The sequence below is a fragment of the Salmo salar genome, chromosome ssa27 (genome assembly GCF_905237065.1).
Source record: "Salmo salar chromosome ssa27, Ssal_v3.1, whole genome shotgun sequence".
NCBI classification, from domain to species: Eukaryota; Metazoa; Chordata; class Actinopteri; order Salmoniformes; family Salmonidae; genus Salmo; species Salmo salar.
The window spans coordinates 24,132,474-24,147,639 of record NC_059468.1 but is presented as its reverse complement, the minus strand read 5'-3'; the positions used below and the strand labels follow the sequence as shown (position 1 = coordinate 24,147,639).

Here is a 15,166-nt window from a genome sequence, read left to right as displayed (position 1 = left end):
ATTTATAAGCTTGGTATGCATATTTCTCATTTTATAAATCAGACCAGTCATAAAACTGTGTTTGTGAATAACAGCCTAAATGCTTTTTATGGCAACAGTAACACCCTTTATTTGTTGTATAATTTGGAACTATTGACATTAGGCCATGGCATGCGAAAGATATCAATATTTTAGTTTGAATCCCAATAATCTATTGATAATGTCCTGCCTTTGTATAGGCTCAGAGATTAAATAGGCAATGATCTCGCACCGCTATTGCACAGCAATACTGTAGCCTAAGCCTAAACATACTGTCAAATATTTGACATAAGCTACCATTCTATTTACTGTGTTGGCAGGATGTTTTAATCTTTAGCAGTAATTTATGCTGTATCTGGAAAAGGACTGTCAGTTTCTGAAAGAGAAAACGATGGCAAACATTTTAATTCAACAATGTTTTGCATCAACTATGATTGATTACCAGCGAATTTTTAAACATTGTCTAAGGCAGGCTACAAAAAAATGCAATTATAATACTTACAGTAGGTCCTACTTCAATGTAAAATATAAACTGTTTGCCTGTTAAACTTGACTGTATACCGGTATAATAACTCATGCTGCCTCTGATATTGCAAAACTTGAAATACATATAGCCTATCTATTTACTCGGTCCAATATAAATGAGATATGCGCATTATCAATTGTTGTATGGCTCCTTCAGGAATATGAACCCGGTCTTCTGATTTTCGCTCTTCTCACTAACCCATGGTCTAAAGTTTGCGGGGTGGTGAGCATATTCTCACATATTTAAAAAAATATATTTTTGCGTGAACTGGCACACGCACATTTTGGGGTATATTTTGTACATGCGCACGGTTTATAATTTTTTTTGGAGTCGACTCGCCACCACTACATCATTGTCGTTAACAGTTGGAAAAATAGCAGAGAAAGGCAAGCGACAGCAGCGAAGTCCTCAATGGCAGTACTTTGAGAACGAAATGCAAACTTTGCGATTTGGAATTGAGATACAATATATGTGGTACAGGTGCTATCCTTAACCATCTGAAAGGGATGCTCAGTGAGACCCAAACTGTTGCTGGCAGCAGCACCGCTGCATTGTGAATTCACGTGGAATTAGATCTCTCTATGCAAAAAAAGAAACGTCCCTTTTTCAGGACCCTGTCTTTCAAAGATAATTTGTAAAAATCCAAATATCTTCATTGTAAAGGGTTTAAACACTGTTTCCCATGCTTGTTCAATGAACCATAAACAATTAATGAACATGCACCTGTGGAACGGTCATTAAGACACTAACAGCTTACAGACGGTAGGCAATTAAGGTCACAGTTATGAAAACTTAGGACACTAAAGACGCCTTTCTACTGACTCTGAAAAGCACCAAAAGAAAGATGCCCAGGGTCCCTGCTCATCTGCATGAACGTGCCTTAGGCATGCTGCAAAGAGGCATGAGGACCGCAGATGTGGCCAGGGCAATAAATTGCGATGTCCGTACTGTGAGACGCTTAAGACAGGGAGACAGGACGAACAGCTGATCGTCCTCGCAGTGGCAGACCACGTGTAACAACACCTGCACAGGATCGGTACATCCGAACATCACACCTGCGGGACAGGTACAGGATGGCAACTCAACTGCCCGAATTACACCAGGAACGCACAATCCCTCCATCAGTGCTCAGACTGTCCGCAATAGGATGAGAGAGGCTGGACTGAGGGTTTGACTGAGGGCCTGTTGTAAGGCAGGTCCTCACCAGACATCACCGGCAACAATGTTGCCTATGGGCACAAACCCACCGTCGCTGGACCAGACAGTACTGGAAAAAAGTGCTCTTCACTGACGAGTCGTGGTTTGGTCTCACCAGGGGTGATGGTCGGATTTGCGTTTATCGTCGAAGGAATGAGCGTTACACTGAGGCCTGTACTCTGGAGCGGGATCGATTTGGAGGTGGAGGGTCTGTCATGGTCTGGGGCGGTGTGTAACAGCATCAATGCCACCAGCCATACTGCTCGTTCTGTGCGTGATTTCCTGCAAGACAGGAATATCAGTGTTCTGCCATGGCCAGCGACGAGCCCGGATCTCAATCCCATTGAGCATGTCTGGGACCTGTTGGATCGGAGGGTGAGGGCTAGGGCCATTCCCCCCAGAAATGTACGGCAACTTGCAGGTGCCTTGGTGGGGTAACATATCACAGCAAGAACTGGCAAATCTGGTGCAGTCCATGAGGAGATGCACTGCAGTACTTAATGCAGCTGGTGGCCACACCAGATACTGACTTACTTTTGAATTCCCCCCTTTTGTTCAGGTACAAATAATTCCCTTTCTGTTAGTCACATGTCTGTGGAACTTGTTCAGTTTGTCTGTTGTTGAATCTTATGTTGATACAAATATTTACACATGTTAAATTTGCTGAAAATAAACGCAGTTGACAGTGAGGATGTTTATTTTTTTTGCAGTTAAAAAAAAGATTTTTTTTAAATGTAGAATTTTTTTTTAGATAGAGATGTGTATATATATATTTATTATTATTTTTCCCCCTCACTGTTTTCCCACTGACAAAGAAATGATCAGTCTATAATTTTAATGGTAGGCTTATTTGAACAGTGAGAGACAGAATAACAACAAAAATCCAGAAAAACGCAGGTCAAAAATGTTATGAATTGATTTGCATTTTAATGAGGGAAATAAGTATTTGACCCCCTTTCAATCAGAAAGATTTCTGACTCCCGGGTGTCTTTTATACAGGTAACGAGCTGAGATTAGGCGCACACTCTTAAAGGGAGTGCTCCTAATCTCAGTTTGTTACCTGTATAAAAGACACCTGTCCACAGAAGCAATCAATCAATCAGATTCCAAACTCTCCACCATGGCCAAGACCAAAGAGCTCTCCAAGGATGTCAGGGACAAGATTGTAGACCTACACAAGGCTGGAATGGGCTACAAGACCATCGCCAAGCAGCTTGGTGAGAAGGTGATAACAGTTGGTGCGATTATTCGCAAATGGAAGAAACACAAAAGAACTGTCAATCTCCCTTGGCCTGGGGCTCCATGCAAGATCTCACCTCGTGGAGTTGCAATGATCATGAGAACGGTGAGGAATCAGCCCAGAACTACACGGGAGGATCTTGTCAATGATCTCAAGGCAGCTGGGACCATAGTCACCAAGAAAACAATTGGTAACCCACTACGCCGTGAAGGACTGATATCCTGCAGCGCCCGCAAGGTCCCCCTGCTCAAGAAGGCACATACATGCCCGTCTGAAGTTTGCCAATGAACATCTGAATGACTCAGAGGACAACTGGGTGAACGTGTTGTGGTCAGATGAGACCAAAATGGAGCTCTTTGGCATCAACTCAACTCGCCGTGTTTGGAGGAGGAATGCTCTCTATGACCCCAAGAACACCATCCCCACTGTCAAACATGGCGGTGGAAACATTAGGCTTTGGGGGTGTTTTTCTGCTAAGGGGAGAGGACAACTTCACCGCGTCAAAGGGACGATGGACGGGGCCATGTACCGTCAAATCTTGGGTGAGAACCTCCTTCCCTCAGCCAGGGCATTGAAAATAGGTCGTGGATAGGTATTCCATTATGACAATGACCCAAAACACACGGCCAAGGCAACAAAGGAGTGGCTCAAGAAGAAGCACATTAAGGTCCTGGAGTGGCCAAGCCAGTCTCCAGATCTTAATCCCATAGAAAATCTGTGGAGGGAGCTGAAGGTTCGAGTTGCCAAACGTCAGCCTCAAAACCGTAATGACTTGGAGAAGAGCTGCAAAGAGGAGAGGGACAAAATCCCACTCCTGGTGGCCAACTACAAGAAATGTCTGACCTCGGTGGCAAAACCCTTGTTGGCAATCACAAAGTACTAAGTCATGTTTTGCAGAGGGGTCAAATACTTATTTCCCTCATTAAAATGCAAATCATTTTATAACATTTTTGACGTGCGTTTTTCTGGATTTCTTTGTTGTTATTCTGTCTCTCACTGTTCAAATAAACCTACCAGTAAAATTATAGACTGATCATTTCTTTGTCAGTGGGCAAACGTACAAAATCAGCAGGGATCAAATACTTTTTTCCTCACTGTATGTTTATTTATTTATATATGTGTGTGTGTGTGTGATTTTATTTTATTCATTTTAAAACAAAGAAATTGTCCAGTTGGCACATCCTGTAATGATAAGTAGGCCTATCCTTGCATTTACATTACATTTACGTCATTTAGCAGACGCTCTTATCCAGAGCGACTTAAAAATTGGGCCTGAGACCTGAATAGTTGCATTTGTTTTGAGTCAATTTCCATACACTGAAATTGAACATGTTAGTTGTTACGTGATAATTAATTGGTTATTTGTAAAATGAAAACATCCACTTTCGAGTTCACTTTGCACAGTGCATTTAGGATTTTCTGTTTTCCATTTGGCTTCTTCCAATGACCATTTAGAATTTCTGATAACCATTTTCTAGTTTTATTTCTACTTTGCAATTTAATTGTGGTATGAATCATACACACTGATAGAAAAATGCATTTATAATTTTCACATTCCTATTTAGTATTGCATTTTCAAACTGGCCCTGATCACGCTCCATATGGGTGACTGGTGTCTGAAATGTGAATGTGTTTTGACACATTTTTGTCATGGCGGTTAGGTGATTATTCTATCCATATATGACTTGTATACAGTTCTTGAAAGTCATGGCTATGATAAATTATGGTTTTCGGCTGTAGGACTGTGGTGTGAAGTTTGTCACCATCGGCAGCTTCAAGCAGCATGTCCGCAGGAAGCAACATCAACAGGTGGGATGTCATGCAGCTCACAATTGTTCAAGATGTGTTTTGTACAAACTGCATTTCTAAGCCATGGCAGGGCAACTCTCCTTGAGAGCTACTGGGGGTGCAGGCTTTTGCTCCAGCCCTGCTTTAATACACCTGTTTCAGTTCATCACGGCCCCAAGGAGCAGGTTATTTATCTTGTGTATTAGTGCAGGGCTGGAACAATAGCAAGTAGTTCTGCAGGAAGACTGTTCACCGCCCCTGCCATAGGAACACTGCCCGTACAAACCACAGCAGGAAATCAAGGTCTTGTGATAAGAGAACTGAAACTCAGTGCATATTTTGTTCAAGGATGTGCTGAACAGTGAGACATTAGTATTTTCATATTGCTGTATTTTTAAATTGGCATTAAAACCACTACATGTTTTATCTGTCTGTGTCTGTCCCATCAACTACAGCAAGTGGCAGAGCTCTTCCAGACAGGTAAGGCGTGTCTATTGGTCTCTTGTTGCAGAATGCTTGGAATACCGTAATTTCCAGACTATAAGCTGCAACTTTTTTCCCACGCTTTGAACCTCGCGGCTTAAACAATGACGCGGCTAATATATGGATTTTTCCTGCTTTCAAAATAACACATTCTGTGACGTGCTCCGTTTTTTGGCGGCATGAAGCTTTCATTAGACCAATGAAATTGCCGTCGGGTTAAGGTCAAACATTTTTTTTGTTTACTGTTTAGATTAAATCGAGCGCTCTCAAACTTCCCATCATTCTGATTACGGTAGTCATTTTGTCACCCTCATCATGGCAAAGACGCAGAGAAATGCATATGATGCAGCTTTCAAGTTGAAGGCGATTGATCTGGCTGTTGGAAAAGGAAATAGAGCTGCTGCACGGGAGCTTGGTCTTAATGAGTCGATGATAAGACGTTGGAAACAGCAGCGTGAGGAATTGACTCAGTGCAAAAAGACAACTAAAGCTTACTGCTAATTTTTTCTTTTTTGTTACAAGCCGTGTTTCGTTAAAGCCTGTGTAAAGTTCATTTGTTTCAATGTACCGGTAGGCACCTGCGGCTTATAGACATGTGCGGCTTATTTATGTTCAAAATAATACTTTTTTTAAAATTCAGTGGGTGTGGCTTATATTCAGGTGCGCTCAGTAGTCCGTAAATTACGGTAGTTTTTGGGGTGATAGATTTTTATCCAAAATGTGAAAAACAGATATAGAAAGGTTGCAGTATAACACAAAGTAACTGTCACTGGACAATCTCACTTTTAAAAAGTTCATATTTTTACAGATACTGAAGATGTTGACTCGCCCTATACTTGTATTTGTGGCCAAAGCATAAATCGGAGAAAAACACTTCAAAACCTCAAACTTGTATCTCATGCGGACCGTTTAAAAAATGCTTGCTATTTCCTCATCGAACATGTTATCTCCTTGAGGATGAGCTGGCCAATCAACGGTCTACTTGTGTGAATTTTTTTTAATTACTGGTATACGCCCACACTTTTGTTGGGGTACGCCCACACCATTCCAGCACAGAAAAGCTGCCTTTTAGCATATATGATTACAATTTCTTGGAAGGATAACTATTTCACTGATATTGTAAGTAATTATAGATCATATTTCATATAAATCTGGAAACACTGGGTAGTTACTTTAAGTGTCTGTCTTACTGAAGGACACATCGGCAGATTTTTCACCTTGTTGGCTAGGTGATTCGAACTACCGACCTATTGGTTACCAGCCCAAAGCTCAAATCGCTAGAGTACCTGGGGTATGGTCTGTGCACTGTGCCAGGTTACCAGCATAGCAACCCTATCTGTCAACCCAGTCAGTATTCTGTGTCTCTGAGACAATATAACTCTTAAATCTTAATTTAAAAAGTAACAGTTTGGGAGAAGGGCTATCTGTTTTCCATTTTGTCTCTATGGGAGTTTTCTGTTAAGAGAATGTGTTTCTTGTTAAAAGGCTGAATAGCACTAAAGGGAGTAAGCAAAGGCACTATGTGTAATCCTGGGATTAAGTGGATTTATTGGTATAATTCTATAATGGCCTATAGTTATCTGTACTTAATCCTATAATGGCCCGTAGTAATATTATGGTCCGATAATGGCATGTAGCAATCTTATAATTGCCTATAGTAATCTGTACTTTGGTAATTTTGGAAATGATGTATAGGTGCGCCACCAATATAATTGATCCAAGGAAATAGAGGGAGGGGAAACTGTCACGTTGGTATAAAGGATTTGGAGACAGGCACAGGAATACATAATAGGGGTTTAATACACCCAAAACAAACACATATACAAAAACACTGGGCTGTACCCAAACAAAAGAGCGAGGGTAAACCTTGTGGACCGACACGGGACGATACACATGTGAACAATAACTGACAGACAGAGATCAGAGGGCACATATATAACATACTAATCACGGGAAATGGGAACCAGGTGTGTGTGTGTGTGTGTAATCAGACAAGACAGTCCGGGGTTGAGGATAATGAGTCCTGTTCAGTGAAGCCTAGAAAGCCGGTGACGTAGACCTCCGGAACTGGTGGACAGAATGAGCAGCAGTACTGGGGGATCTGTGACAGAAACCCCACCTAGAGGAAAGAACTTAGATTTGGAAACAATGGTGGAGTAAACCTGAAGGGATATGGTTATTCGCATAACGTGGAGGGACTATGAAACTTGTATAAAAGGAGTGGACTGAGTCCGGCAGTTGCTCCATGGACCAACTCTGCTTGTTACTGTGAATTCAAATAGACTTTATTACAAAGTAGAGATATTATTTAACCAATATTTCCACAACATCTCTCACCCTCCCACTTTCTCTTCCCCTCTCTCTCTCTCTCTCTCAGACGAGTACCAAGGTCAAGGTAAGCCAATTCTGCTGTCTTCAGTTAACAGTGGACTTTAAGTGTAAACACTGGTAGACGAGTCTGAATGTGTTCTGTTATGACCCTATTCCATTTCGATCCCTAGCCGCTCTCCTAACACCTACCATCTTCAATGTTCACAATGTGAATGGACTAGATTGATCTCTCTCGCTCTCCGCTCTTTTTTTTTTGTTGTGTAGTCTACTTTGCCTCCATCTTGGTTCTGGAGTATCTGGCCAGGAAACCCACAAACACCCCACATCCCATCGTCGGTAAGTGCGTGTGTGTGTGTGTGTGCGTGTGTGTGTGTGTGTGTGTGTGTGTGTGTGTGTGTGTGTGTGTGTGTGTGTGTGTGTGTGTGTGTGTGTGTGTGTGTGTTTCTTTCTGACTTCTTCATTTGTGTATGTCCCAGGTCTGTGCCTGGTGACATTGTGTGTGAGTCCAGAGTGGAGGGATACTTTCTACCTTTGTCACAGTTGTGAGGAGAAGTGTGGCTCAGGACAGATCATAGACCACCTCCTCTCCGCTGACCACCTCTCCAACTACTATGTAAATACACACACACACACACAAATGAAAAAACTAATTACCGACTCCTCTGGCTGCAGTTTAATTGAAGTGTGTGTGTGTCAGAGCTACACAGACCCTGATGTGTTGAGTTTCTCCTGGATGCCGAACATGGATATGTTGAACCTCATACGGCCGCTAGCTGTCAAAGAGATGGACAAGAATGGACCTGGAGTGCTACGGGTAACTGTACTGGTTTTCTCATTGTGATGGGTGTGTGTGCCATGTCGGGCCTACTCACGTGTGTGTGTTTGTGTGTAGGTGCTGGACATGCCTAAGAGTGTGTCTGTGAAGTTGAAGAGAAGTGGCTACTCTAAAGGTACAACTGTCACATTACTGCTATTCATTGGTACAGTAAGAAGTTACTCCACACGATTAACTAACTTTGTCTCTGTCTCTCTCAGTCATGCAGGCCCTGACTCAGACTGACAGGCTGGCTGAGTGTATCAGAGGTGAGTGAGCATGTCCTTTTCTCTTCTATCACTTCTTTATCTCTAGTTTAACATGGACGTGTTGACTAAATCTATCCCTTTTTTTCCTCTCACTCCATCCCTCTTCCTCTCCAGCTGACAGACCAGAGAGGATGACTATACAAGAGTACCACAGAGACCCCAACAGGAAACACCCTCTGCTGGGTAGGAACCATTATCATCAACACTGTAGCAGGGGGGAAGAGGAAGGCTGTGACACAACACAGTATATCAGTGACCTCAAAATGGCATGTGCACATCGCAGTAGGCTCTGGTTCTAGAGACCCATAACCACTAGCGTTGCACGGTGTACCGAGACTTTTTTGATACTATAACGTGAAAAACGGTTCACTATTAGAATGTTACTTTCTGTCAAATGTGTTGTACGTTTGAAAAGAAACTAAAGGTATTGAACCTGTTAGAAAATGTATTCATTTGCCCAAGCTTATCGTAAGACATGAGCAGAAGGCATCAGAGATTTGAATTCCCAGCAACTTTCTGAAGGAATGCCCCTGTCTGTGTGTGCAGTGCGTGTTTATATAACACTTTGTGTAGCCGTTAGTGATGCTAATAGGGTGGCTCACAATTGGCCCAGCGTCATCCGGGTTATGGGAGGGTTTGGCCTGGGTAGGCCGTCATTGTAAATAATTGTTAATTTTTTTAAACTGACTTGCCTAGTTAAATAATAATTATTCAGGTAGATGGAAAGGTTTTCCCCCCAAAATTAAAATTAAGTACAAATTAGCCTATGCCTACCTGGCAAAATAATAATTATCCAGTGGGCATTTGTTTTGCATACTCCATCACATGTGCGCTACAGAAACACTGCTAACCAAACAGTGCTTGGCTCATGCCTCTTAAATTAAATGGTAACTACACTCAAACATAAATATTTAGATTTTTCCCAGAAGTCTCCTGATGTGGTTTAAGTGTTGTGGACTTAACACATTTATTGTTTTTTTTCTCTAAAAAATAAATAATTGAGCGAAAACCTAAAAGAAGTGGGAAAAATCTGTGGTATCGTTTTGATATCATGATACTAAACCTTTTGTAGGGTTGTGATGGTAATTCAAATATTGAACAAGTTTACGACCAAATGCTTGAATCCAATTAGTCTTATTTACCAAACCTAAGTTTTACATCTCCTTATATACTGTCAAGTTACACATGTACATTCTCATTGGTCAGCATAGAAACATCAGATCAGTTATATGATCACTTCTTTATCAGCATAGCTTCTAGATAATGACGGTCATGCATGTTATTGTCTTCGTTTTCCATGACCAGTGCAACGAGGCTTGTAATTCCCAAAAAGAGTTACCTAACACCAACACAATGAACATAATACTATATGACGTGCCCAAACAGATAGAGGGAGAAGTTTTTTCTTTTGTTAGAGACACACATATAGTGAAACCTAGTCAGTTCCCATCAACCTGGGATCCATGTAAAAAGTCTGGTATAGTGACAACACTAATAACCACTGCTACATAGTGTAGGAAATGGCCATCCCCCAGCTATTGGGTTGCCAAATGGAGATGAAGGATCAGTCGACGACTTCCTAGTTTAGTTCAGATGTCTCTGTTCACAGCACACTAACTGCCTCTGCACATATCAGCATGGCTAGAACATGTTCGAACCCAGTCAAAGCAAGTCATACTTTTGTTTCATTTTCATAACATCAAATACAGTAACTATTGATGTAAACATGATTGATAACATCTCAGGTCGACATCAATAAAGTAGTGAGTGTCATGAATCTTGTTCTGGAGGCAGCTCTGCAGAGTGGTCACTAGCTGGTACAGCCAGAGTCATAAAATCAGATTTTAAACCTAATCTTAACCACACTGCTAACCCTAACCTTGAATGAAACATATTTTTGTTTTCATGAATATTTACAGTGTAGACGGTCCCTTTTCTCACAGACGCGGGGCTGCAGGTTTTGCCAGAGAGCTAGACACAGACAGAGGCCTCAATATTCAGCTATACAGTGAGCATAAGTACAATGGCACGTAAGCAAATTAATAACAACATAATCAATGGTGGGGGTCTTTAGAAGACCCCCAAAATCAACTTGAACCCTTCACTTGTCAGAGCATAAACCTGAGGCGAGTTTAAAACATTTTTTTGCAGTGAACATGTAGCCAGAGTAACAATTTCAGTCGAATGATTTTTGAATGAACATTCTGAAATGTTACGGAGAAACATCAAACAGCTACATTTTCTAAGGATTACTGTTGCTTTTTAGCAACAATATTCAAACTGAAAACTACTTAGCTAAAAATCTACATGGCCACTTGATTATTTTTAGCGGTAGTTTAGATCCGAAACAGACACTTGCGTTCGCCGTACAGTATCTTCTCCGACTGTTAGCGAACGGTTGCGACCAACACAAAACAAATGGAATATGTTCGCTAACGTTAGCCAATGTTCACAAACTATTTCCCTTGTTGAACGCACCTGTGTGTCAGTGACTCCCCCCTAACTTCTGATCTGTGACCTGTAGGTCTACAGCACCTGGTGGAGTACTGCTGTGAAGGGCATGACCAAAGGAGATCCTACCTCTGTCAGCTCTGTCGCCTCCCCGTCCCCTCACGGAGGGTCATCAAACACACAATCAGCTTCGACCACCTCTACTGGTACTTCGTAAGTAACTGTGTTTGTGTGTATCTGGGGACTCACACTTGGTAAGAATCTGCTATCAGCAACCAGTCATTTTCAATGAAAGGAGAGGAGGACAGACACACATCGACTTAAAGGTCAACCACAAGAGGGCAAGCAACCAATGTTCTGCATTTCCAATATTATGCAAATTGCAGCGAAGCGACCGCATGATAGCCAATCGGAAGAGGGCAAGCTCTTGCAAGCAAGCTTCGATGTTAGCTAACCACAAATTTATTTTCATGCGTGCTTTTTGAAGGATACACCCGTGAGATGGTGTATCAACTACTTCATCGCTCATTACCGCTCCAAGTGTGAGTCTGCGTGTGTGTTACACCCTCTACTGGTATTTCTTGACTATCTCTGTATGTGTAGAAGGTGTGTCACCCCTCCACCCTCCTGATGAAGGACTGTTATAAAGAGTACAGCTGCAGGTTCATCTCCATGATCCTGGACCTGGCCAATCAGGCGCAAGACATCAGTCAGTCAGCCAATAAGGAGATACAGGTGAACAATACCACACCCCTATCTGTTGACTGCACCCCCAAACCAATAATTGAATCAATCTGACTGATAACCTAATGGTTTGTCCGTCTGTTACAGCAAGTTGTGTTGGAACCAGCAGTGTTCTCCTCAGTTGAGTTTTCTGTCTACACAGAGGGTGAGTAGACACGCATACAAACGCACTCTTTAAAATAATGAATCGATGTGATCTAAGCCTCTGCCTCCGGAACACGTATACTGCTGCAGCATGGGGTGGAATCCAGCCAACTGCTCTGTCAGCAACTGTTGCAGCAACCCACACCTCTTGAAAAAATGTCAATCATACATACATATTTTCATTCTCAAATGTGTGTACACACTGCAGGGTCTCTATCTCACACACACACACACACACTGACATGTGTTTGCTGTGTGTAGCTCTGAGGAAGTTGCAGACCATTAGGAGAGATCTTAAGGAGGGCAGCCTTAAGACCAGCATTACACCTGGAGACAAACTGGGTACGTACTGGGAAGGAATGGTTTCACATGCTGCCTTGTTGAAAAGCACATCTCGAACTCTGTTCCATTTCTATTCCCCTCTCTATTTGTATGACTTCTGCCTCTTGCTCAGTCACCCTCAAATCAAAGTTTATTGGTCACGTACACAGTTTTGCAGATGTTAACGCAGGTCCAATGCAGTACACACAATCTAAAAAATAAAACAAAAAGAACAACAAATGTTAAGACCTATCAGAACGAATAATCACTGAGTCCAGAATATAAATATATACACTACATGACCAGTCAAGTTCTTCCACGCCGATCTCAACAAACTATTTCTTTATGCATCTTGCTTTGTGCCTGGGGCATTGTCATGCTGAGACAGGAAGGGCCTTCCCCAAACTGTTGGCAAAAAATGGAAGCACAGAATGGTCTAAAATCCAATGGCGGCGAGCTTTACACCACTCCAGCCGACGCTTGGCATTGCACATGGTGACCTTAGGCTTGTATGCTCTAGCGTTAAGATTTCCCTTCACTGGAACTAAGGGGCCTAGCCCAAACCATGTAAATTAGTCCCAGACCATTATTCCTCCCCACCAAACATTACAGTTGGCACAATGCATTGGGGCAAGTTGCGTTCTCCTGGCATCCACCAAACTCAGATTTGTCCATTGGACTACCAGATGGTGAAGCGTGATTCATAATCTCCAGAGAACGCGTTTCCACTGCTTCAGGGTACAATGCTGGCAAGCTTTACACCACTCCAGCCGACGCTTGGCATTGCGCATGGTGATCTGCGGCTGCTTGGCCATGGAAACCCATTTCATGATGCTCCCTACAAACAGTTCTTGTGCTGACGTTGCTTCCAGAGGCAGTTTGAAACTCGATAGTGAGTGTTGCAACCGAGGACATACGATTTTTACGCGGTTCAGCACTTGGCAGGCCCATTCTGTGAGTTTGTGTGGCCTACCACTTCGTGGCTGAGCTGTTGTTGCTCCTAGACGTTTCCACTTCACAATAACAACACTTACAGTTGACTGGGGAAGCTCTAGCAGGGCAGAAATTTGACGACCTGACTTGTTGGAAAGGTGGCATCCTATGACTGTGCCACGTTGAAAGTCACTGAGCTCATCAGTATGGGCCATTATACTTTCAATGTTTGTCTATGGCGATTGCATGGCTGTGTGCTCGGTTTTATACACCTGTTAGCAACAGGTGTGGCTGAAATAGCCTAATCCGCTAATTTGAAGGGTTGTCCACATATACTTTTGGCCATGTGGTATATGAATATAAAAGGTGTAGCTATGCCTTCTTCAAAAGGTAGAAGCACAGAATCGTCAGAAACCCCTTGACTTTTTCCCAATTTTTGTACAGCCTGAATTTTTAAAATGGGTTAAATTGATTTTTGTCACTGTCCTACACACAATACCCCATAATGTAAAAGTGGAATTATGTTTTTTTTTTACTTTTACAAATTTAATTAAATGAGAACCTGATGTCTTGAGCCAATAAGTATTCAAACCCTTTTGTTATGCAAGCCTAAATAATTTCAGGAGTAAAAATGTGCTTGAATTTTTTTTTATATATAACCTTTTATTTAACTAGGCAAGTCCTTTTAATAACAAATTCTTATTTACAATGAAGGCCTAGGAACAGTGGGTTAACTGCCTTGTTCAGGGGCAGAACTTTACCTTGTCAGCTCTGGGATTCTATCTAGCAACCTTTCGGTTACTGGCTCACCACTAGGCTACCTGCTGCCCCACTTAACTTTACAAGTCAAATAATAAGTCACATGGACTCTGTGCAATAATAGGGTTTACATTTTTTTTAATGGCCAGCTCATCTCTGTACCCCACATGTACATCTGTAAGGTCCCTCAGTTGAGCAGTGAATTTTAAACACATATTCAACCACAAAGACCAGGGAGATTTTCCAATGCCTCGCAAAGAAGGGCAGCTATTGGTAGATGTGTAAAATTTTTAAAAAGCATGCTCCCTTTGAGCATGGTGAAGCTATTAATTACACTTTGGATTGGGTGTGTATTGATGCACTGTCACTACAAAGATACAGGCGTCCTTCCTAACTCAGTTGATGGGGAGGAAGGAAACTGCTCAGGGATTTTTATCATGATGCCAGTGGTGACTTTAAAACAGTTACAGAGTTTAATGGCTGTGATAGGAGAGACTTGAGGAAGGATCAACAACATTATAGTTACTCTACAATACTAACCTAATTGACAGAGTGAAAAGAAGGAAGCCTGTACAGAATAAAACATATTCTGAAACATGCATCCTGTTTGCAACAAGGCACTAAAGTAATACTGCAAAAAATGTGGCAAAGCAATTCACTTTTTGTCCTGACTACTAAGTGTTATGTTTGGGGCAAATACAACACATTACCGAGTACCAATCTCCATGTTTTTAAGCATAGTGGTGGTTTTCAAAGTATAGAGATCCTTGGTGAAAACCTGCTCCATTGTGCTTGGGACCTCAGACGGGGGCAAAGGTTCACCTTCCAATAGGACAATGACCTTAAGCACACAGCCAAGACAACACAGGAGTGGCTTCTGGACAAGTCTCTGAATGTCCTTGAGTGGCCCAGCCAGAGCCTGGACTTGAACCTGATCTAACATATCTGGAGAGACCTGAAAATAGCTGTGCAGCGACGCTCCCCATCCAACCTGACAGAGCTTGAGAGGATCTGCAGAGAAGAATGGGAGAAACTCCCCAAATACAGGTGTGCCAAGCTTGTAGTGTCATACCCAAGAAGACTCGAGGCTGTAATCGCTGCCATAGGTGCTTCAAAGTACTGAGTAAAGGGTCTGAATATTTATGTAA

At 42.2% G+C, this 15,166-nt stretch overlaps 1 protein-coding gene across 3 annotated transcripts in view; it reads left to right on the top strand.

Moving 5' to 3' along the window:
• Window positions 1–15,166, top strand: part of LOC106588723 (uncharacterized) — an 87,152-nt gene that overhangs the window by 2,027 nt on the left and 69,959 nt on the right. For all 3 annotated transcript variants that reach the window (XR_006762490.1, XM_014177998.2, XM_045709819.1), the window contains exons 3-15: window positions 4,722–4,790; window positions 5,225–5,249; window positions 7,630–7,647; window positions 7,848–7,919; window positions 8,060–8,196; window positions 8,281–8,397; window positions 8,476–8,533; window positions 8,619–8,666; window positions 8,781–8,849; window positions 11,191–11,330; window positions 11,721–11,852; window positions 11,949–12,006; window positions 12,267–12,347. Coding sequence is in view for 2 of the 3 variants with exons in the window: in XM_014177998.2 (XP_014033473.2) it covers window positions 4,722–4,790; window positions 5,225–5,249; window positions 7,630–7,647; window positions 7,848–7,919; window positions 8,060–8,196; window positions 8,281–8,397; window positions 8,476–8,533; window positions 8,619–8,666; window positions 8,781–8,849; window positions 11,191–11,330; window positions 11,721–11,852; window positions 11,949–12,006; window positions 12,267–12,347 (1,024 nt within the window). In the remaining variant the exon portion in view is untranslated. The remainder of the gene's footprint in view (window positions 1–4,721; window positions 4,791–5,224; window positions 5,250–7,629; window positions 7,648–7,847; window positions 7,920–8,059; window positions 8,197–8,280; window positions 8,398–8,475; window positions 8,534–8,618; window positions 8,667–8,780; window positions 8,850–11,190; window positions 11,331–11,720; window positions 11,853–11,948; window positions 12,007–12,266; window positions 12,348–15,166) is intronic.